Raw genomic sequence first — 23,891 nt, 5'->3', positions numbered from 1 at the left:
ATTTCTGCCTCAAATTCATTTGCTAAAACGCTCTCGGAAACGACAGCCTACGCAGTTGAGGCAAATTCAATTTTTCATTTGAGCAACTATTCAAGGAAATCAGGCATTTGCCCAGCTCTGAAACAAATGCATGATTTAGGCAATTCTGCAATTATTGGCTAAGCACTGTCAAATTTTACAATTAGAGTAATGGATTTAACTTCCAATGTAATTTCCATATGGATAAACTGATCTCCTCAAGTACATTTGCCCATGTGTTCCCTGCATCACAGTTAATTAATATAAAGCTATTTAATAACCTCCACTTAAACACAAAAGACTATTCAAGACTCTTCTGGCATCAGTAAAAGGAACAGCCTCCCAGAGTGTTACACCAGCTGTAGACAAGAGCGAAAGAAAATTTAATTAAGAGCGATCGAGAGCAAGACAGTTGCAAATAGAAATCAGATGTTATAAATGCTCTACATGGTGACTACCACATCTCCTTAAAGGGTTAATAATGCCATCTAGCACCAACTTCCAGGTGCTTGAGATGTGCCCAGAAGAGAACTTAGGGGATGGGGAAAGCGGTGGGTCTGGGAGCCAAAACCAGACAAAGTCAAGCAGGGAGCAGCAGGGATTCAGCATCACCCGCGCAGCGACACTGTTGCAGCTATGGCCAACACTGATGGTCGCACCACATCGAAGAGGAAGGAGCTGTTTGGAAGCAGCTTCAACCACGGCATCAACATACATAGTTTCTGCAGATGTCTTCGGGTGCTTAATGAAAGTTAATTGCTCATTAACAAAATCCAAGCTGATTAATTTCTGATGTGCAGCATTTGACAAGAGTGATGCTGAGTTACTGCCTTCCTGGCTGATTTCTGAAAGAAGCATATGAATTGGGCTCACAGGATAAACACAACCAAAGTTTCCGCTAAGAATGAATAAGTGGCAGAGTTTGAAATAGCTGGGGATTTTCGTTACAATGGAGAAAGCTTTATTGCTTGTGTGGATTAATTTGAGCAATATTGCAGCGCTCGTAAAACCACTAAAAGAAAAACTATGTAAGGCTGAATGTTGGCTGCACAGCAGAAATAAAACCACTTATTTTGACAGGCGGGAGGCCACCATCCAGAAAACTTGATTTCAGGCAACAGTGCATTTGCAAAACAAACTTTGTGGTGCATATGACCAGCTGCCATCAGGAACCTAGACAAGAGGAAAAAAAATACATCTCACTCCACGGGAAACGCAGAGCAAGTAGTAGGGCTGTGTCATTCAGGCTGTGCTCTGGGAAGGGACAGATGGTACCTTCACCTATTGCTTGGGACTCTCGTTACCCTGCCCTGCAGGACCTTTATCACAAGCAGAGGGGAAAGAGGAGATACTATTTCTCTTTCAGCAAGTGAAGTATTTCTCTGCTTGTCACAAGCCAAGTTTGGAACACTGGCTGAAGGAACACTGCAGGCCCCACTGGTCCCAACTGGTTTTGAAGCAAGGCATCATACTGGAAAGACTCAGAGAAAATCGTAGCCTGCATACCCTTTGGTGGGGCAGGTGGAGTAAAGACTCTAGCACCTCTTGTTGCTGCTCAGGCACATCACAAGCAGCACCGCACGGCCTAGGGAGGCAGTGGAGAGCCCTCCATTAACATCTGATCTTGACTCAAATGTTATCTATCACACAAAGACCACTCTCTCTCCCGCATCATACTTCAAGGTCACATAGGGACTGCACAAAACACAGCAAAAGTAGGAACAAAACCCACATTGGGAAGCAGGGATAACATCTGAGACAGCATTTGTCAGCATGTGAGACAGCTCTCCATGGGTATCACCTAAGGGAGGTGTCTGAAGAGGCAAGTAAGGAAAAGAATGAACTCCCTTCAATGAACACAGGAAGGGAAAAACGGCTGAACACACAAAACCCTCTCTGGGCAGGGGGCAAGGTGAAACTGCCTCCTGGGGGAGAAGAATACAGCCCTCTAGGCAAGGAGGAAGGGGCTACGGGCGACCCAAGGATAAGCAGGAATCAAGCCCAATGTGCAACCCACAGGAGCTTGTGGAGTGAGGAAATCAGAAGAATCCCTTGTTCGTACAAGGGCAGGAGCAGAGAAATGAGCTGCTGCTTTGCATCTCTCTTGTGCCCTCACACCAAACAGCTAGGGGAATTCTTCCTTACTGGAAGCAAGCAGTGCGGAAAGGGCAAAACAGCCCAGCCAAAAGCACAAAGCCGGCCTGAGCTGTGCCTTTGGAAGTGTAAGATGCAAAGCCCTCCAGAGCAGAATCCGTGCCTGTGAACGGAGCTGCAGTGCGTTGGATGGGCCAGCACATGTGCCATGCGCCAAATCCCCAGGGCTCTAGACCCGAAGATTGTGCGATCCCCTCCCACAGGCACCGTCCGACTGACAGATCAATCCAGTAGCAGGATGCGAACAGGCAAACACCCCTGACAAGCCAACTTCCCTGCTCCTGGCAGCCACGCTGTCCCGATGCAGGGCTGCTTCTCCAACCTTGCAAGGGAGATCTGCCGTCTTTGCACCTATACACCTCCCATGCTTTGGCACCTTGACTTGATCACCTTCTCTCCTCTCCCTACTGTCAGGCAGCAGACTGGTAGGCTCTGTTCCTATGACTGGCAAAAGGGCACCCCTAAGATCAGTAATTATAGAGAAAAGTCCCTCAAGGACTTCAAGTTGGCACTCAGGAATCCAAAAAGCAAAGCATTTGCAGTGAAAATATCAACCCTAAAGATTAACATTTGCTAGCAGAAGAGCCTTAACTACAGGGGGAATTAGAAGGTCCATCAGCAACAGCCAAGGGTCGTGGGCTTTCTAGGCAATTATCTTTATGCTGGAGAAAACCAGGAAGGTCTCAGAAGGTTGCAATAGGATGGCAAGACTCCAGGCTGGAAGAAACACAGTATCTGCTTTTCTGCAAAGAGAAGATTACTGGCTTATTGCACAGAAATGTGTAATTGGGAAAGGGGGTAACTCAGAAGAGCGGCGTCAACAAGAGCACTCTCAGCCCTAAAGGACTGACTTGCTTCTTCCAAAGGGAAGCTCCTGCCTTGCCTTAGGAAACTACAGAACTACGGGAAATTCATTTCATGGTTGTCTGCTCTGGTAAACCCCCTGACTGAACGGACTCAAAAAGGTAAACATTGGGGCTAGTCATGCATTTGGCCAGCGTCAGGCCAGCGTCAGGCATTTGGCACCCAGCATTCCACAGAGCGGGCTGAGGCTCCTCTTCCTGTTAAGAGGCTGCAAGGACCGCAAAGAGAAATCCCTAGAGTGCACACCACGTGTTGTGGAAAACTGAAAAGAGATATGCAAACAGATGGACAGAGCCCTCAGACAGGTCTCTTGGAACAAAGATGTTCCTCTACCCGCAGAAGAGGAAGCAACCTTCACTAAAGATTTCCCAGTGGAAGAGAAGACCCCTGTAGAGAGTTCACAGATGTGGGTTATGTTACAGCACGTACATAGCTATTTGCATTGCTCCTGGCAGTTATGACCAACAGAGCTCAGATTAAGTTAGCACAACTCATAGATATGCTCTAAGCCTAAATGAACTAGAGTTTGGGCCCCAGGCAGCTCTGAATCCAGCAACGCTAAGGTCCATCCCTTCTACTCCGAACCAAGTGCCACTACAGCAGAGCACCAAACACGAGTTACAAGGGAAAACCAGCTCTGAGCTTGGCATGCATGTGCCAAGTCAGATGAATTTAACCATCTCTCCTTCAAATCCATAAATCAGATCTTCCCTGGAATCTCAGTCAGTCATGGTCTAAAATCCCTGGATTTTGCATTCTTCTGGAAGTGCATTTTGCACTAACTTCAATTTCACTAGGAACACATCAGTAGCATCAAAGGGGACTTGGAAGCAATGTGCAGCACTACAACTGGCCACGGCCCCTGGATTGAGCAACATCTCCCAAAGAGAGGCAGCAGAAGCCCCGCTTGTGACCGCTTCCAGCACCTCAAGCATTGCACCGGAGGAGAGGCCGTATTCTTCACCCTGAGGCTAAACAGCGCACTCTTAGCAGGAGAGCTCCACTTGAGCAACCTGTGCTGCAAACAATCCCAGCTCAGGTGGGAATCAAGGCCTTGCCTCAAGCATGTAACCAGAGAGCAGTGAGGTACATTTCAGGGGGTGACAGCCCACCACAGGTGAACGAAAAGCTGCTATGTAACTCAAAAAGCACTGCAGCCATCCGCCTCGCACCATACAGACTTTCAGGCATGCGCTCACACAGGACTGCACATTCTTCTGATCCCTTCAAGGTTTGCCTCCATGCCCCAAAGCAGTTTATGCACATCGCCCTGAAATTTGTGATTCCTGAGTTCTTGTGCTACAAAAAAAAGCTATGAGCCACAGTCCTCAAACAGGAAGAGTCCCGTGAAATGGGGTGACCATGGGCATCCCAAAGCAAGAAAAAGCAAAGCACCTTGCTGCAGGTGTGAGCCTTGTGCCGATCTGGTGAAGCAGCAGAGTAGCTGCCTGCATTTCCCCAGCACGCTCAAGAACAGCGGAGCGTGTGCCAACAAACCGACTCCCTGCTCTTCTTAAGAAAAGGTTTAATGCAGAACTCCTGTCTGCCTCGTTTGCCAGAGAACAACTTGCACGAATTTTCCGCCAGAGCCTCCAGCCATTCACGGCAGCCTCCATCTCCCCTCCGATATCAGTAGAAATCCTGGGATCAAACATATCCCTGTCCCAGCTGCACTCTTATCCAAAGTATTACTCTAGCTAGCAGAGATGCTCTGTAAATCCTTCCTGCCGCTCGTTTGTGGCGGCGTGAAAGCCTCACCAAGGCCTTCCAGCCATGAGCCTAAAAACCTCTCAGGATCAGAGGCATAGAAAACCTGTTTTGACTGTTCTTGAAAAGCATTCTTGGCGGCAGCGGGACACAGAGTCAGTGCCTCAGCAGCAAGTCCAGCTCCGCATGGCATCAGCGAGGGCAGCCAGGCTCCTGTTGTCACCTCGTCTGCTGGTGCCAAACCCAGAAGAGACAAACTTGCCTTTTTCACTCACAGAGGTGCCTTTCAGGACTAGAAACTGCCTCTGTAATGCAAAAAAAAAAAAAAATCAGGAAAAGAGGTAATATATCAGAAAAGTCCTCTTAATCCCTAAACTGCCTGAAAAGACTTAAATTAAACCCACTAGGATTACACAGGCACATCCTTCCCGTAGGCATGGCAAGAAAAGAAAAGGCCTTCTTCCTCTGTGGCGAATGCTTCAGCAGATAGAGCAATAAAGCAGAGACAATCACCTTGCACCAGCGGGCTCACTTGGGTCCAAAAGAGAGGTGACACTGCAGCTTCACAACCTGTCTGGGGGTTTTCTTGTTTCCCCACATTTCAAAGCCATCCGGGGGTTCTCAGCAGCACAGGAAGCCTCAAAGCTTTGACACAAGCTTCTTCTAAACTAAAATTACATTGTAAAAGCAAACATTTTCACCAAAGTTAAAAAAAAAAAAAATAAAATCTATGAGAAACTTTTCCAAACTGCAAGCTCTTTGAAAAAAAAAATAAAAATCTTTCATCACAGTGATTAGGAGTTGGTGAAGCGTGGGCCTGCTGAGGATAGCGCTCGCTGGCAGATCTCCAGGTACCTGATGCATTTCATTATGTTTTGAACCATTACTGTATCTCTGCGGGGCCAAATCCTGAGGGTATCCACTGCATGAGAACAACTGATTTTCATAGTAAACATAACATCTAAACTTGATCTCACGGAAAAAGAGAGGCAGCTAACAAACGTTTTCAATGCAAAGCAAAACTTTTGTTTCAACAACATCCCTTAGTGGTTTTCCCTGCTTCTAGATGCAAAACATTTTTAAGGGGGAGGAGGAAATTTCCTGTTTGGCAGATCTTTATGTGGCATTACAGATGGTTATAGCAGGATGAACAGATGATGTGGAGGGCATAGTTTGACGTGTAGAATCTCTAATAATATAAAAAACAGCAAACAAAAAGAACACAAGCAATTCTCTGAGTTTAGGGCCTAGGTTTCAAAGAAGAGCAGCTAATGGGGGGAAAAAAAAACCACATTTTTCTTCCTGGTTCAGAAAATTAGAAAAAAACTACCTCAACTCAAAGAGAGGTCAAATTGTGCAACTTTAAACGGTTCTTTTACCAAATCACTGATGAGAGTAAAACTAAACTTCAGGTGGAGCAAAGCTGAGGTTGAGAGACCTGTGGCAAGGAGCACTGGTCACATTACTGGAACGATTTAAAATTGGGTTGGAGGAAGGCACTTTGGAATTAATCTTCAGGGAAATCCTGAAAGGGCCCAGATGAGCAACAAACTAGTTGGTAGTCCTGAGCCCTCTTATAAGAGGATGTCTCCTGGCATTCACTCAGAGTTCAGCTGCGCTGCTTGCAGATGAACTCAGAGCCCAGTTCACTAACTCAGCGCTCAGAGTTTTAACAAAGTCAACAGCGATCAACATGCAGACACCTAAAAACTACTTGGATTAAGTGGGCTAGACTTAGCTGTAGACTGCCATCATGCCTGCCTTTCCCTCAACATGGCCTGAAGAAAACCCCCACTGCTATAAACGTATCAGAGAATGATGCTCGCACACAAGATGCTACTGCAAAGCCTTCTCCAGTTTTAAACTGCTCAACCTGTGCTCTTCCTGACAAATCCTTGGAAAGGAAGCTCCTTTGGAGCAAAGGAGACTACTCATATGAATAGGGACTATCACGTCATATTCTGCACTGCAAAAGGCTTTGCAAATACATAACACAAGTGATGCAATTCCCTGTATAATGCCAATCCCCTATGTGACCACTCATGCAAAATAATCATAGAATCATAGAATTGTTGAGGTTGGAAGGGACCTTTAAGATCATCGAGTCCAACCTTTAGCCTACCCTGACAAGAGCCACTTCTAAACCATGTCCCTAAGTGCCCCATCTACCCTTTTTTTAAACACCTCCAGGGATGGTGAATCCACCACCTCCCTGGGCAGCCTATTCCAATGTTTAATAACCCTTTCAGTGAAAAAATGTTTCCTAATATCTAATCTAAACCTCCCCTGACGTAACTTGAACCCGTTTCCCCTCATCCTATCACTTGTCACCAGGGAGAAGAGGTCAGCCCCCATCTCTCTACAACCTCCTTTCAGGTAGTTGTAGAGGGTGATAAGGTCTCCCCTCAGCCTCCTCTTCTCCAGGCTAAACAACCCCAGCTCCCTCAGTCGTTCTTCATAAGGTTTGTCCTCCAGACCCTTCACCAGCTTTGTAGCCCTTCTCTGGACACGCTCCAACACCTCAATGTCCCTCCTGTAGCGAGGGGCCCAAAACTGAACGCAGTACTCGAGGTGGGGCCTCACCAGTGCCGAGTACAGGGGGATGATCACTTCCCTAGTCCGGCTCACCACACTATTCCTGATACAGGCTAGGATGCTGTTGGCCTTCTTGGCCACCTGGGCACACTGCTGGCTCATATTCAGCTGGCTGTCAACCAGCACTCCCAGGTCCTTTTCTGTCAAGCTGCTTTCGAGCCACTCTGCCCCAATCCTGTAGCGCTGCATGGGGTTGTTGTGTCCCAAGTGCAGGACCCGGCATTTGGCCTTGTTGAACCTCATACCATTGGTCTCAGCCCATCGGTCCAGCCTGTCCAGATCCCTCTGCAGAGCCAACCTACCCTCAAGCAGATCAACACGCCCGCCCAGTTTAGTGTCATCTGCGAACTTACTGAGGGTGCATTCGATCCCTTCATCCAGATCATTGATAAAGATATTAAAGAGAACCGGCCCCAGCACCGAGCCCTGGGGGACACCACTTGTGACTGGACACCAACTGGATTTAACTCCATTTACCACCACTCTCTGGGCACGGCCATCCAGCCAGTTTTTTACCCAGCGAAGAGTACACCTGTCCAGGCCATGAGCAGCCAGTTTCTCCAGGAGAATGCTGTGGGAAACAGTGTCAAAAGCTTTGCAAAAATCCAAGTAGATAACATCCACAGCTTTTCCCTCATCCACTAAGTGGGTCACCTTATCATAGAAGGATATTAGGTTTGATAGGCATGACCTGCCCTTCACAAACCCATGCTGACTGGGCCTGATCACCCTGTTCTCCTGCATGTGCCGTGTAATGGCACTGAGGAGGATCTGTTCCATGACCTTCCCAGGCACTGAGGTCAGACTGACTGGCCCGTAGTTCCCTGGATCCTCCTTCCGGCCCTTCTTGTGGATGGGTGTCACATTTGCTAACCTCCAGTCAGCTGGGACCTCCCCGGTTGTCCAGGACTGCTCATAAATGATACCAAGTGGCCTGGCGAGCACCTCCGCCAGCTCTTTCAATACCCTTGGGTGGATCCCATCCGGCCCCATAGATTTGTGCACCTCCAGGTGCTGAAGCAGGTCCCTCACCATTTCCCTTTGGATTATGGGGGCTTCATTCTGCTCCCCATCCCTGTCTTCTAGTTCAGGGGTCTGGGTGCTCAGGGAACAACTGGTCCTACTGCTGAAGACTGAGGCAAAGACTGCATTAAGTACCTCAGCCTTTTCCTCATCCTTGGTCACTATGTTGCCGGCCCCATCTACTAGAGGACAGAGATAATCCTTAGTCCTCTTCTTATTGCTAATATATTTATAGAAACTTTTTTTGTTGTCCTTGACAACAGAAGCGAGGTTTAGCTCTAGCTGGGCTTTGGCCCTCCTGATTTTTTCCCTACATAGCTTAACTACCTCTTTGTAGTCGTCTTGAGTGGCCTGCCCTTCCTTCCAGAGGCCATAGATCCTCTTTTTTTCCCTAAGTTGCAACACTAGCTCCCTGTTTAGCCAGGCCGGCCTTTTTCCCCAACGACTTGTCTTCTGGCACATGGGGACAGCCTGCTCCTGCGCCTTTAAGACTTCCTTCTTGAAAATCATCCAGGCTTCCTGGGCTCCTTTGCCCTGGAGGACTGCCTCCCAGGGGACTTTGTCAACCAGGCTCCTGAAAAGCCCAAAGTCCGCCCTCCGGAAGTCCAAGGTAGCAGTTCTGCTGACCCCTCTCCTTGCTTCTCGCAGAATCAAAAACTCTATCATTTCATGGTCACTGTTCCCAAGACAGCCTCCATCACATCCCCCACAAGACCTTCCCTATTTACAAACAACAGATCCAGCAGGGCACCTTCCCTAGTTGGCTCTCTCACTAGCTGTGTCAGGAAGTTATCCCCAGCACATTCCAGGAACCTTCTAGACTGTTCCCTCCCTGCTGTATTGTATTCCCAGCAGATGTCCGGCAAATTGAAGTCCCCACAAGGACAAGAGCTCGCGATCTTGAGACTTCTCCCAGCCATTTATAGAATATTTCATCTGCCTCCTCATCCTGATTGGGCGGTCTATAACAGACTCCTACTACGATATCTGCCTTGTTAGCCCTGCCCCTGATTCTTACCCATAAACACTCAGTCTCATTATCACCATCATTAAGTTCAAAGCATTCATAACACTCCTTAACATACAGGGCCACACCCCCGCCTCTCCTTGCTTGCCTATCCTTCCTGAAGAGCCTATAGGCATCCATGGCAGCACTATAGCTATGTGAGTCATCCCACCACGTTTCTGTGATGGCGACTACATCATAATTATCCTGCTGCACAATGGCTTCCAGCTCCTCCTGTTTGTTACCCATGCTACGTGCATTAGTGTATAAGCACTTCAGCTGGGCTATAGGTCCTTTCTCCTTTTTACTGGCGGGAGCCGAAATTCTGCCACCCCCAGACTTATTCCTAAGGAGCCTGGTAACGCCCCCTATCTTTTCCAAGTCTAGTGCCAGCATGCCACCTTCAGGTTTTTTGCTAGCAAGCTTGGATCTATCCCCATCCCCCTTCGAATCTAGTTTAAAGCCCTGTCAATGAGCCCCGCCAACTCTTGCCCTAAAACCCTTTTCCCCCTCTGAGACAGGCTTTTGCCGTCTGTTGCCAGCAGGCCTGGCGTCCTGAAAAGCAGCCCATAATCAAAGAACCCCAAGTCCTGCCGATGACACCAGTCTCTGAGCCAGGCATTGAACAGCTGGCATTTCCTATTAATCTTCTCATCTATCCTTGCAACTGTTGGGATAGAAGCAAACACTATTTGTGCTCCTGATCCCCTAACCATCCGTCCCAGGGCCCTGAAGTCTTTCTTCATTGCCCTCAGGCTTCTTCCTGAAATTTCATCATTGCCTAACTGAAAAATCAATAAAGGGTAGTAGTCAGCAGGCTTAACTAGGGTAGGGAGTTTCTTCCGGACATCCTTAACTTTGGCCCCAGGGAGACAGCAGACCTCCCTACAGATTGGGTCTGGTCTACATATGGGACCTTCTACTCCCTTCAGAATCGAGTCCCCTACTACAAGGACCCGTCTTTCTTTCCTAACCGAAGATGTTGTTATACGAGGCTTAATCCGTCTCGGCCTCAGTGACAACTCCAAGTTCAGTAAGCTGATGTCCTTCTCATCCTCCGGTTCCCTTTGCAGAACATCATATCCGTTCTGCAAGGGCACCTCGGATGGTGTGGGGGTCACCTGGGTGGCACACCTGCCATGCCGGACAGGGACTTGTTGCCACTGGCCCCTGTCCTCTGAATCTCCACATTCAGCTGTGCTGCTAGAGGGTGGGGAGTGCTCTGTATGTGGAGCTCTGTCTGCCTGAGGTGCTTCTTTCAGGGAAGGCAGGATGCGACTCCAGTTATCTATCTCCTGTTCACAATCCCTTATACTTCTCAGACGACTTACCTCCTCACGGAGCTCCATCACTAGGTGAAGGAGTTCCTCTACCTGGGCACACCTCCCACAGGTCTGCTCACCACTGCCATTCAACACAGGCGCAAGAGCAGGGCACACCCTGCAACCTGACACCTGGGTGGCAGCATGTTCCCACGTAAGCTCCGTCTGAGTGGCCACATCGGAGCTGCTCGGTGCAGAGCTCAGGGATAGCATGGCCTTCTGCCGAGTTCTTACCATGACGTCCTGGTAATCCAGACACACAGGACAGAGACATCCAGTGAAAGCCAAACAGGGACATAATTGCTACAGCTCTAAAGCAAGGTATCAAGTTGGGAACCAAAGAGACAGCTATCCCTGTCTGCACACCCCACATGAACAGTCTTCAAGGGGATTGCCAAAGAGCTCTGAGCCAATGTCCCTCAGAAGGGAGGGACCATGACCCTGCTCTGCGACTTCACCAGGAGGACAACGCTATTCGGTCCATTGCTTTACATCCCTGATAGCAGGAATGAAACACTACGAATTTGCTACGAATTTGCTTAGAAAATGCTTGGAAACATTGGATTTCAAGGCATCCATTCTCTCCCAGAAGCCAAGCCAAGGGCACCGCTGATTCAGCAAAATAAGAGCTCAGCACAGAGATCTGCGGCAGAATCCAGACAGTTCTCAGATCAGATTCCCTGCTCCTCTCTCAAGGGCCTAGAGAAGGGCATAGGTATCCCTCTAGATTGAGACCGGAAGAAGGTGAAGAGGAGGAGTTGAAATGGGAAACCTTGAAACACCTGACAGCCTCAGCCCTCACGAACCAAGGCAGAGCTTTTACTAAAAACAATAGTCTCCAGTTGGATCCAGTGAAGAACCACGTCCACCTCCACCCATAAGAACATGGGAACCTCATTCTTCCGCCACAGCTTGACAGCTGCAGATGCTCCACACAAGCCAATAGGGTGTATGCCTACAGGCAGCCCAACAGTGTCAAATGGCACAATTTTCACCCCTCCTCCCAGTCAAACAGCATTTTCTGGGGACAAGGAAACAACACAGGGGAAGAAGAATGCCTAGCCTAAAAATGTGTTCAGAACTGCAGCTCCCAGATATGAAGAGGCTGTGTGTCTGTATATACGTATTAAGTACTTCCTCCACTATACAACTAATCCGATTAACAGCTTTAGGAAACTATGAAATGTTATCATTCAAGTGGTCCCATTCATAAAAGGTCTTAGGCTGTTTCTGTACAGAGGTTGCATTCTTCCCACTGGAAATAAAAAAGCGGAGAGCAGACTTTCTCCCAGGGAAGAATGGGTCCCAATCCCCACCATGCTGAAGTAGACCACCCTCTTACAATTCACATGAGTGTCAAGCAAGCCCTGCAAGAGAAGAACCAACCCCTCCTGCCCCTGCAGAGAGCCCCCTTGCAGGGCAGGTGAACACAGAGACCCCTCTGCCTGCTCCGCAGAACAGGGGCTGCCCGTGTGTCAGCTCGCGCTTCCAGGGGCTGGAAGCCAGGGGGACGAATGGAGCCTGTCGGAGATGAGGACAGGGCCAAGGAGTGACACGACATCACCATTCGCCTAATGCAAAGCATCGTATGATCATAGAATCATAGAATGGTTCGGGTTGGAAGGGATCTTAAAGATCATCTAGTTCCAACCCCCTGCCCTGGGCAGGGACACCTCCCACTAAGACCAGGATGCTCAAAGCCCCATCCAACCTGGCCTTGAACACCTCCAGGGATGGGGCATCCACAACTTTGACTCAGTCAGTGAAAGGTGCCAGGAAAAGACGAGTCCAACCACACAACATGAGCCATGGCTGTAAGAGACCAGTGTCTGCACATCCTGGTTTCAGCTGGGATAGAGTTAACTTTCTTACTACCAGCTGGTATGGTGCTATGTTGTGGATTTAGGATGAGAATAATGTTGATAACACACTAACACTTTTAGTTGTTGCTAAGCAGTCAAAGCCTTTTCTGCTCCTCATACCACCATCGAGGGCTGGGAGTGCACGAAACGTTCGGAGGAGACACAGCCAGGACAGCTGACCCCAGGTGACCAAAGGGATATTCCATACCATGTAACATCACGCTCAGCATATAAAGCTACGGGGAAGAAGAAGGAAGGGGGGGACATTTGGAGTTATGGCACTTGTCTTCCCAAGAAACCATTACACGTGATGAAGCCCTGCTTTCCTGGAGATGGCGGAATACCTGCCTGCCGATGGGAAGCAGTGAATGAATTCCTTGCTTTGCTTTGCTTGCATGCACAGATTTTGCTTTACCTATTAAACTGTCTTTATCTCAACCCAAAAGTTTTCTCACTTCTGCTCTTCTGATTCTCTCCCCATCCCACCGGAGGCAGTGAGTAAGCAGCTGCGTGGTGCTTAGCTGCCGGCTGGGGTTAAACCACGACACGGCATTACATGATACAGATGTGGGTTATGAAATTCAGTTCATTTGCCAGACAGTGCAGGTCTGGCACCAGTGCTGAGTGAAAAGAAATATGCTAGATATGACAACTAAAAAAGCCACCAGAGCAAACTAATACAGTCAAACACCGTCTGGCTTTACTTCCACGGTAGTCTCCTCATCTAACTTCAGGAACTGCCAAAGGGATGTGGAAGAAATGAGTGCTTCCTGCCTCACATAGTCCTCATTTTCTGATTTACCTTCTCCTCTGAAGGCAACCTGCTCCTAATCACCTATTACCTGAGAATGCGCCACAGCCTGAAACACAACACGAATGGGTGATGTGACACGACAGTGCAGGATAATTGCATTTCCAGGAAGAAATCCGTAATCTGAACAATCTGGACAGCCCTTCCCTCCCCAGAATGTCAGCATCCGCATGAGTTTAGTCAGTTAAATCAACATCAAAAACATGCCTCTGTGTTGGATGTGTAATCTTTCATACTCATCCCAACAGGATGCTGGAGCACTGATCCCCAGGAACAGGACATACACAGTGCTTAGATGCTCTGAAACCAAAGCTAGGCAGCCACAAGGAAACAGAACCAGCCACCAGTCCTTACAAAGGACACAATATGAGCTGAGATGCACAGGGGTCAGGTGAACATGTGATTTCAGTGATTTCTGGCTCTACCCAACCTTTCACCCTACTTGCTACCTACTTGCTAAGAGTGTAACGGCAGAGAGAGAAGTTTGTCCTGACCTGCTCTGTCTCCAGTCCCTCTGGTATCTCTCAGAGCTCTGACTTCCAACAATTTCTCTCTTGCAGCATAAAGTGGAGCAGAGGCAACAAGACTGCAGGGAGCCCTCCAAACCAGCTGCAGAGTATTTCAGAGACTGTTAGAGCTGGAGGCCAGTCGGAGCTCCTGAGTCAAGAAACAGCTCTGGTCTGGCAGGAGACTGAGTGTGCCCCTGTGTAGGAGGGCAACATAAGCATATGTTACCCCATCCATTTGCTTTATAGAAAATCAACACAATTGTTAACCTATTCCAGTTATAACACCACTTCCAGGGCAGTCCGTATGCAAGACTGCAGTGGGTTTTACCTAGGCAGACAGCTGAGAAAATGCATTATTCCACTAAGATCATACATTGCATGAAAAGCAGGGGAGGAGCAGAGTCAAAACTAATGCCAAACTGAGCGTCCCTATTTCAAACACATTTCCTTACACATTTGCAGAAAAGCAGTTGCTTGTAGAAAGAGACCGGTGCTGTAAATTTGAAAATCTTCTCTCTCAGACAAGATGAGACTGGCTACATCAAACTGCGATTCGGTTTTTGTTTAACGAAGTTCAGAGCTGGATCCCACCCTCTGACCCATAACTAAGCTCTGCGTGCACCTCCCTGCCTGTGGGAACAGGCATCAGGAGTGAGAGGAAACTCCTTCCTCCCTAAGGACAAAACCAGGGGAAAGAAGGCATCACCACCCCGGGGCTGCCCTTACCTGAAGTGTGTCTTGCGTTGCCATCTGAGTGCTTTGTTAAGTCAACAGTTCTGTCTACTTGAAACAGCTTCAGATCATCTTCATCTAAAGCGATATCGCCCCAAAAGGCAGCTGGAGAGAAACAAACTGTAATTAGTTTACTTTTTATTTTGGAAGGAAAGTGCAGTTCCTATGTGGCCTGTATGGCACCTAAAAGGACGTACTCCATGGGCCAAAAAAAGGTAACACACAGCAGTAGTTTTAAAAGTACAGATGGAGTGGACATCGCTGGAGGCCAGGCAACAGCATTTAAATTAAAGCCACTGTGCAGATCCACCAAAAGGAGCTGATTAGCTGGGATTCCTTGTGTTAACTGTTGTTACAGCTCTGGCTCTCAACTAGGCACTAAGGTGGTGGTGTTCACTCTTCTTCAAAGCCTACAAGGAGGACAATCACTGGTATTTCCCTAGTTAGTGCGAAGTAGTTAGCCAAGCTGCAGCTCAGATCCTGAGATGGTGCATCCACACCATCCCCAGGCCAACAATTTGCATAAGACAGGAGAGTGGTGAAGGACTCAAGCCCAGCCGCGTACATCTAAAGGCTACGGCTGTCAGCCTGCAGAACCTCATACACATAGTTAGCACTCAGACGCACTGCATTGCTCTAAATCCAAGCTGAGAGCCAGCCTACCATTTCCACTTCAGCAGAGAAACACCAGTTACTTGTCCCCTTGTGGATCAGTTACCCAGATTTAAGTTTGCAGAGTTTTAAATTTTGTAAAAATCCTTGAGTTTCAGCCAGAAGCCATGAAAATAAGGTAAACAAACTGATACCTCAACATTCACAGCCCAGAGAAACAGACTGGAAATCATTTGAGTGGAAAAAATTATACCCTGGGAGTATCCTGACCGAGTTGACGCTGCAGTGTATAGTTACCATTTTGGGAATTTGAACAAAATAAACACAGGCAATGAAGCAGTTGACCAAGCAGAACAGATCTTTCAGAGATAACAAACAGGTTACAAACAGAGCTGTTACAACTTATACGAGAAGACCGCATAGGTTGACAAAAATTAATAATAACAATAATAAAAAACAACAACAACAAAAGAACCAAAACCCCAAACCAGAGCAAATTAATCAGTGGTATAGTTCAAGAGAACTCAGTAAGTCAGACAAGGAGCAATATTGAGTAGCTGTCTGCAACAGTGACCAGATTTGATGGAATCATTTTTTCCTCTCTTGTTAAGTCAACAACATTTACATTACTTGGGTGGGCGGCGGGGGGGAACGTCCCGTTGCTACACTAATAACACCAATGATCAAAGTATGTTAGGCCTGAGAAACTACTGGGTTTAACTGATCATCTCACTTTCACCACCAAGACCAAACAAAACATGGACCTTTGCCTGAATATCAGAAACCTGCAATCGGTCTGCGGCAACTGCGTTATGAAAGGTAAACTCAGAGAAGTTTTTTCTGATACAACACAGCACTTGTTCTGAAGCAGCGCTTGCCTCCTCTATTCTGCGTCTCAGCACCCCAGTCGGTAGAATAGCATTTGCCAATGTCACTGTTCTGGGACATGGGAACAGCAAGAAGTCTTTGCCTTCTACTGGGGCACATCCCAGCTACCACAAACTGCCTCAGCCAAGAGCTGCTACGAGCAGCAAAGCCCTGGCATGAGCAGAGTAGGACTCTGATGCTTCCCCCTCTCCCTGGAAGAAAGGTGTTTCCCCTGGTTACCTGGCCACAGCAGAGGAATGGGAGACAGCCTCAAAGGAGGCTGGATCTGGATTTTTGGTTGGGTCTCCTTGACAGTGCTACCAAACCCCAGAGTACAGAAATACAGTGACAGGTCCAGAAGAGACCATAGTTAGTGTAGACAAACCTATACACAGACTGACATCATTTTTAACTTGGACAGAGCCTCTGTTTGCTACACAAACCCAGAACTCAAGCTCTCCCCAACTTTTTGGCAATCCAAGCTCTCACAATGAACAGTGAAGAACCTAAAATACTGTCAGAACCCCGGCAGCTAACAAGTATGGCCAAACATCCCCAGCTGATTGGGAATGGCCAGTGGAAGAAAGCAGAGACACATCCTCCTGTTTGAAGAGAAGACATTTTATCCATCCAGAGAAATTATCTGCTCAGGACAATGTTGCTCAGGACAAAGGGGCAGAGATGCAAACGGCATCCCGTGCTATCTGATTCCCTCCCCAGCCACATTCAGTAAGTCACTATTAGACTGGCCAACTAGATATCCATTCCCTACCCTCCTGCCAAACCTATCATCCCATTTCAGTCCCAAACTAATTGCCACCACCTTGGGCGCTCAGTGGCTCTTTTCCATTAGTACCACACGGTTTGTTCCCCAGCTAAGGTAGCCCATGGCCAAGCATAGCTTTCAGGGCAAGCCTGCAGCACGGATCAACAGAACTGTTACATTTTCCTTCCCAATGGAAGGCAACAGTTTTCTCCCAGCCCTAGCAAAGGAATCTCTTTCTGTTACAAAGCCATACATCATCCTGAAAGATGGCCCACTACAAAAGCTGAATTTCCCTAGCACTTATTTCCAGCTCTCTGCAGTCCCAGCGTGCTCCAGGGGAACCATGATTTATCACAGCCCCGAACCAGCTGAACAACTTTCCTCGCTGGAAGTCCCGGCTGAGAATGCTGCGCTGCAACTTCTCCTGTGCTGTCAAAGGCTCCTTCCTAAAGGCACGCAAACCTGAAAGATGCTTGCTTCCACCCCACGGGAGGTGTCCCACAGGAAAGCCCAAGTACTTTATTTTAAAGGGTCACAAGTTTAGAGACTGCTGGCAAATGAAGCATCTCAAAGCATCCCTTCTGATTTTCTTTACCAAGGTCTCCTTTTTAATTTAACGTGGGAGGATTTCCAAAGAAGAAAACAAAAACAAACAAAAAAAAATTTTAAATCTCCAAACAGCAGGCTAATGAACTTGGAAACCAGTATTTCTCTTGGCAGAGAGCTCTGCAGTGTACAGCCAGGTGCAAACTCTTAACACTTGGTGCGACAGCGTGCCAGCTTTTCTTTAAGAAGATGCATTAATCACTCTGGATAGTAAGCACAGAGCAGCTCTTACTGAGGTTGATGGAGCCAATATAAGAGAGTTTGCTTCTATGCTGGACTAGTAACCTGCACCAACTGCCCTGAATATGTAACCTCACCACCTCCCAGCATACGCAACCAGACAGCATTTGTCTGTTGGGGCAAAGGGAAGGACGACTGTAACAAATGAATCCAGCACCCACATGAAAAAAAGCAGCCTGGCAAGCTGTTTCCATTTTCAGCACGTTTCCCCCCCAGGAAAACAGTCCACATGCTGGTGTCTGCGTTGCACGTGGAGCACAGAGGTGCCACAATGCCTGGACGGTATGGCAGATGGCACTGGGAAGGAGAACATCTCTTTCTAGGCAGGGGACAGGATGAACAGTTCCTCCAGGTGCTTCACACACAACCACAGTGTCCAAACCCGCCAATGCCTTCACAGTGCTCATTTCCCACAGTAACTTTTTTTTTGGGGGGGTGGGGGGGTGGTGCTTTGGCACACTTCAAAGTGGTGTGATAGCCCAAAGTCTCTTCTTCATAAAATCTTCACTGCTCTTCCCTGCAAATCACCTCCAATCTGTTCCCCGTCCCCCTCCCCCCCCTCCAACACCCCCAAGCAATTCCCTTCTCCCATTCCCTGCTTCCATTTTTTCCCTTTCCGAGTTCCAAGTAGCACAATCTGATTTCAGGGCAGAAAACTAATTTTGCTGTCTCTTAACAAGAAGTCAGTACTAAAGTGTTCACAACAGTCTAAAATTTTCCATGAGAAGTGGGTCTCACCCAGGTCTTCTAACAAAATTCTTGTCCTTTTTTTTTTTCTCCCCAAAGAAAAATTAGGGAAAAAAAAATCACCAAGAAAAGCTTCTGGTATTCAGCCAGAAGACTGAATAACATCATTCCTAAAAATACAACTCAAACAAAAATGCAATATTGTGATTTGTTAAAAACAGGCCGATCTCTAATGCTTCAAGACAAATACCCAGGGACGGGTATCCTTCACCCTCACCGCTCCACGTTTATACAATACAAGAGCCACTTGAGCTGACAGAAGAAAAATATAACTCCACGCTTGAGAAACGTCACCTGATGTCTGTGTTTGAACTGATCCCCAGCCACAAAGCTGGAGCAAAACTTTCACCCATTTGCCTGCCACAACCCCTTGCCAGGAAGCCCCCATTCCTGCACCAGGGCATCAGTACAGGCCCCAGATTGACGCTGATGACAGGGATCAGCAAAGCAGTCACCCTCTGGATGCTATGGGAGACCGCTGCAATTTTCCCTGTAGCACGCATCAGGACCAGCTGTGACAGAAATTCACAGAAAAAGAGGCCTTGGAAACAGGCATACCCTCCCTGCCAAGAAATCTCCCTCCAGCCCACTCCACCTCAAACACAGACTCTTTCACCAACTGAAGCTTTTATTAAGAAATGACAGGTTTTAGGTGCTGAATGGGATCTGAACCTAGATTGAAGACTATACCCTCTAGCTCGAGCCAAAGGAGCCCTCTTTCTGCGGGACCAGAGCCACATGATGTTAGTGTATGTCATCAGCTCGAGGGTCTCGTCTGAACTCGCAGCCAGCTGGCACAGCTCACGCTGACAGACTTCATTTCAGTTCTTCCCGCATAGTTTTAACACAGTTTTGCTGGAAGGACTTTACTCTTGCTCTGCAGGTTTCCTACAGCGCAGTACAGCAATGAGCATGAAAAACAAATAGCAATGTGAACCCATGCAGATGCCTCAGTCTTGTTTCATCAATACTCATGACTCAAACTCGGTTTTTGCTGGTATTCACAACCTCTGTGACTCAAACTCGGTTTTTGCCGGTATTCACAACCTCTGTGACTCAAACTCGGTTTTTGCCGGTATTCACAACCTCTGTGTGTAGATGGTTCTCCAGGAGGGATGCCTCATGACTGCTCCTGCCAGTGTAAAATACCCAAGAAAGAAGCGTTTGCACAATTAACCTTGGCATCTCCAATTTTGTGAGCATCAACAGATGCTACTGTCAGGGAACTCAGGCAGCAGACTCAACTGTATTACCCAAGTGATGAGCCACACCAGCTGTTTGTGGCTCACAGAGCAATCAAAGGGTACGCTGTGAACCCACCCATGAGATCAATCCCACACGTATTTGCGAGGGCCAATGTCTATGCCCACCCAGATATCTGCCTTCCATCATCTCTGTTACCAAAAGACCCATAGGGCACCAGCTCCTCTTCTTCCAGAGGTGAACGCACCATACCCAAATATAGTACACAGGAATATCAATGTCCCAGCTTGGCCACATGGGATACGGGCAAGGAGAGCTGGGCTAATGCTGTGCAGCCTAACAAGAAATAAATCAACAGACCAAAGCGCAATCCCAGCACCTCCATATTCCTTTCTTTGCAAGATAACAGGTCTGCTGCTGTTGCTGAACCACCTGCTGGCACAGGAACCAGCAGAACGGTATTCTGAAGTACGCTAAGAAAGATTTATGCCTTGAGGAAAAAACTCACCACATTCCTTTGGACAAAGTAACAACTGCATCAGAGGAAGGAGCAAAGCCTCAAAATAAGGCAGAAACCAGTGAAAAAAAAAAGAGAGAGAAAGAGTCCTAAACCAACACTTTGGAAACAGGGTCCGATCCTGAGCATCGAACATGTGAGCCAAAGGAGGGTGGGGAACAAGCGGCAGTAATGAGCAAAAGAAAAGCATCAAGACCGTCATATTCAGCCATTATGTCTTCATCTGGGTCAGTTCGTTTTTCTTCAGTAGGAACGATCAGAAGCTTCCCACTGGCCAGCTTTAGGGATAAACTGGCTTGAAGGCTCTGGTGGCAAACCCCTCCGAACAGCAAGGGTGTCTGGAGCCAGAGCTGGCATCTGGCATCAGTGGGGTGTCCTCTGGGAAATAGGGATTCGGCAATTCAGCTTTCAGTGGGCAGTAGCTTCCCTGCCCAGGGAGCACGTCCCATTTCAGAAATGAGTCTCAGTTTGTGGAGGAATGTCTAAGAAGACTGGCCACTTCTAAATGGCAACAAGTATTTCAAAAACGTCAAAACCTCATGGGAATCTGAGTCTGAATCCCTGTTCAGATTTCTGCAAAATCCCAAAGTGACAAAATTATCATGTGTAGTGCTCCCACAGTACCCCGTCTTGGGAAGTTATCTGCAGGTAACCGAATTAGGCCAGAAATTCCTATTCACGTTCAGTGAATTTCCCTTCCTGGAAGGTGACAATGCAGGAACAAAGAAATACTTTGGGCTTGAGTTTGTCCAAAGCTGCAAACATACATGTGACCCTACACATGGACCAGCTTTAAGGAACAATACATGCCGTCCCTTGGCTGAATGCCATGTTATTTTAACCAAGAACCAAACAATTCAGTGGCACGGATTATAGCGCCTGCCCTAATTAGGTTAGGAGAAAGATCTTCTCATTTTAATATTCATAACTCTCCTGCTGCTGGTTGCTCCCTCAACGAAGCTCTTCATCTTTTCCACATCAACATGGCAGTCACTCCAATCCAGTGGTCTACGAATCCATTCCTGGTACAAGGAGCAATGCAGGAGGGTGTATGTGACCACACAGAGCTGGAAATCCATACCACAGGCAGCAAAGCAGCTCCCTCTACGGGCTCTTAAATGGTTAAACACCTGCCTCTTCCTAAGAAAGCACAGCAGGGGGATGTCTGCTGCCCTGTGCTTCTGACCACCTTACCGGGTTAAGGATGCTACTCGCCTGTGATGTGGTGTGCAAACCCAAGGGACTGGCTTAGCCCCTCCTGTTTCCACCTGGAGTAAATTGAGCTGTGTCGGCTTCGTAACATTCTTGCACTCTCTGCTTTCTGCTCTAGGTGATGGTGCATGTCCCATGGCAATGCTGATATGAGACAGGGCTTCGGCTGTGCATCTCTGAACTGTTCTCCCTGAAAGCTGTATGCAGTCTGCAGAGTGCCTCTTGGCCACATTTTACATGTAGGCAGGCAACAGACTTTAGGAAGAAGCTATCATGGACGCACAAACGTATGGAGTTTGATCTCTACCCCACAACACAGACAGGCACGCGTAGACCCACCCCACAGGCAGTTAAATTCGCTTGGAGACCTCACTCTTGTGCAAGTGAAAGCAAGCTCTGCATGTCACTTGTCTGTCCTTCTGCCTTCTGCCCAGACAACCCTGGCCCCCTCCTGCTGCCAGAGGGACACAGGTAGCCTTCCCGGCTCCTGTCCAACTCCACCATGGCCACGGATGCTCCACTCTGCTGAGGGGGGATCAATTCAGCACCTTCTTTTCTCACAAGCCAGGAAGGGCTTTGAGATCCAGCGTGTTCCCAAGTGCAAGCAGCATGCCCCGACCCTGTGCCACCACTTCAAAGTAAGATTTTTCCTCTGCAACTTCTGCCAGCTCAGCATTTCTTCCCTCCACCCTAGTGTCTAGTTCTCAACTGGACATCACGCCATTCCATCCTTGCCTGGACACATCTCCATTTGCTATTGCTTACTGTTGCTATTGCTTACTGTTTGAGGAGGCACTCTGCACATAACGTAGGCTAGAAAAACCATCTTTTACTGCACTATGTGGACTACGATGCAACAATCTGTCTTTAGACCATCCAGGGACGATGAGAAAGCACACATTTTTTGTCTTTAGCTACCCACATCCATAAGCTGAGCAGCTAACACCTAGCCTGTAGAAGAGAGTGCAGGGAATTTGCTTTTAAACAGGGCTAGTGTTCATAAGTCTGTCTGTTCTCCAAGTTACACAAAGTTCAGAGCCACACAGAGGAAAAGCCAACAGTGACTCAGAACAGACCTGGTATCTTCTCTTTAAGCCAACAGCCTTGGCAAGATGCCCTTGCCAAAAACAAAACAAAAGAAAAAAAGAAACCCTTGATTTGCCAACTTCATGTAATTTGACCAACTCAACCATTGTTTCTTCTGTCCTAGCTGGTTTAAGAAGTGCCAAACCCAGCATTTGCACTAAGCTGCGATCACTTTCTCCTCTTCTTGGCCCAATCGATTACAATTGCTTTTAGGAGCATCCAGTGCTGGCCTTGCATCAAGAGACTGTTATAAATACACATTTTTTTTTAAAACAAAACGTTCTTTTCTGCAGTATCCCACCGCCAGGTGCTATCAGCCATCACAGCAATAACGCACAACAAAGAGAAGTCGGGCATGCTCATGGTGCTCATATTGCCAATAAAGACTGGAGCTGCTGCATCCAATTAATCCAAAGCTTCAGCCTGCTCTACATCTCCCAGCCCTACACTAGTGAGCATAGTCAGTAATTTATTATGGAAAAAAACAGAGGAAACAAACTTCCAGGATTGCCAGACCATGGACCGCTGGGCAGACAGCAGAACTTTGCCCTTACAACAGCGTGGTATGTAGAAACTCCCTCTTGCACAGCAAAGTGTTTAAACACCCTCAGAGAGGACTGCCGCGGCTCCTTTTCAGGACAAGAGCAGAAAGCTTCACATTCAGCCAGATTTAAGGGAAGCTCTGGCGTCAAACCAAGGGAAAATCTGGGAGGAATGCTCTAGCCACAGATAGGTAGTACCTGGCAGGTTGAGCTGCATCTCAGATTACAGGAGTTGGCTTCTGAAACTCCATCACAAAGGCAAAGCCCTGGTGCCTCCAAAGCCTATCCCAGAGAGGGAGGGAAAGTAATACACAACAGCCCCAAAAAGCAGCTGGTGGAAGCAGGAAAAGCCTCTCACAAAGACAGCGCTGATCAGGTGCAGCTTTTCATGAAAAGTACAGAAGGGACACAGATGGCAGCTGGATCATGATGCAGGGAAAGGGGAGCCGCATGCAATTCTTTCCCTGTTTGACAGTTAGCAAGTGGTCCAGCCAAGCCCTGGCCTCCTGTAGCTTTTGTCATACCCTGCTTAAAAGTTATTCTGACTAAATAAAGGCAGCAGAGACGAGAGACCTGGCCACCAGCTACCTCCATTCCCTGCCAACACCTCCACCTTGCAGTGCGTACAGCTCTCAGCAGAAGTGGGAACCAGGAAACAAAACCACAAGCAAACAAAAGCATGTCATGGTCTGATCCTAAATGACAGGACCCATAAATAGCACAGTGGCACTACTTCACAGATGCAGCACCTTCCCAATTGCCTATGAAACGTTCCTCGTTAGCCCAAGCTGCGAGGCAGCAATGCTGGCTTGGAATTCCAGCATCGCTTCAGCTGCCCTTTAAGAGCAGGAGATGGCGAGGTTCTGGGTAATGAAATCCAAGAATGCCTT

At 47.9% G+C, this 23,891-nt stretch overlaps 1 protein-coding gene across 7 annotated transcripts in view; it reads right to left on the bottom strand.

Annotated features, from left to right (window-relative positions):
• Positions 1–23,891, bottom strand: part of TLL2 (tolloid like 2) — a 126,472-nt gene that overhangs the window by 76,999 nt on the left and 25,582 nt on the right. For 6 of the 7 annotated variants that reach the window (XR_010071649.1, XM_063339078.1, XM_063339080.1 and 3 more), the window contains exon 2: positions 14,598–14,708. The exons of the other annotated variant lie outside the window; for it this stretch is intronic. Coding sequence is in view for 5 of the 6 variants with exons in the window: in XM_063339078.1 (XP_063195148.1) it covers positions 14,598–14,708 (111 nt within the window). In the remaining variant the exon portion in view is untranslated. The remainder of the gene's footprint in view (positions 1–14,597; positions 14,709–23,891) is intronic. 7 annotated transcript variants of the gene reach the window in all.

Source organism: Chroicocephalus ridibundus, chromosome 6 (genome assembly GCF_963924245.1).
Source record: "Chroicocephalus ridibundus chromosome 6, bChrRid1.1, whole genome shotgun sequence".
NCBI classification, from domain to species: Eukaryota; Metazoa; Chordata; class Aves; order Charadriiformes; family Laridae; genus Chroicocephalus; species Chroicocephalus ridibundus.
Note: the sequence above shows the minus strand (reverse complement) of the source record. Positions and strands in the feature narration are given on the sequence as shown.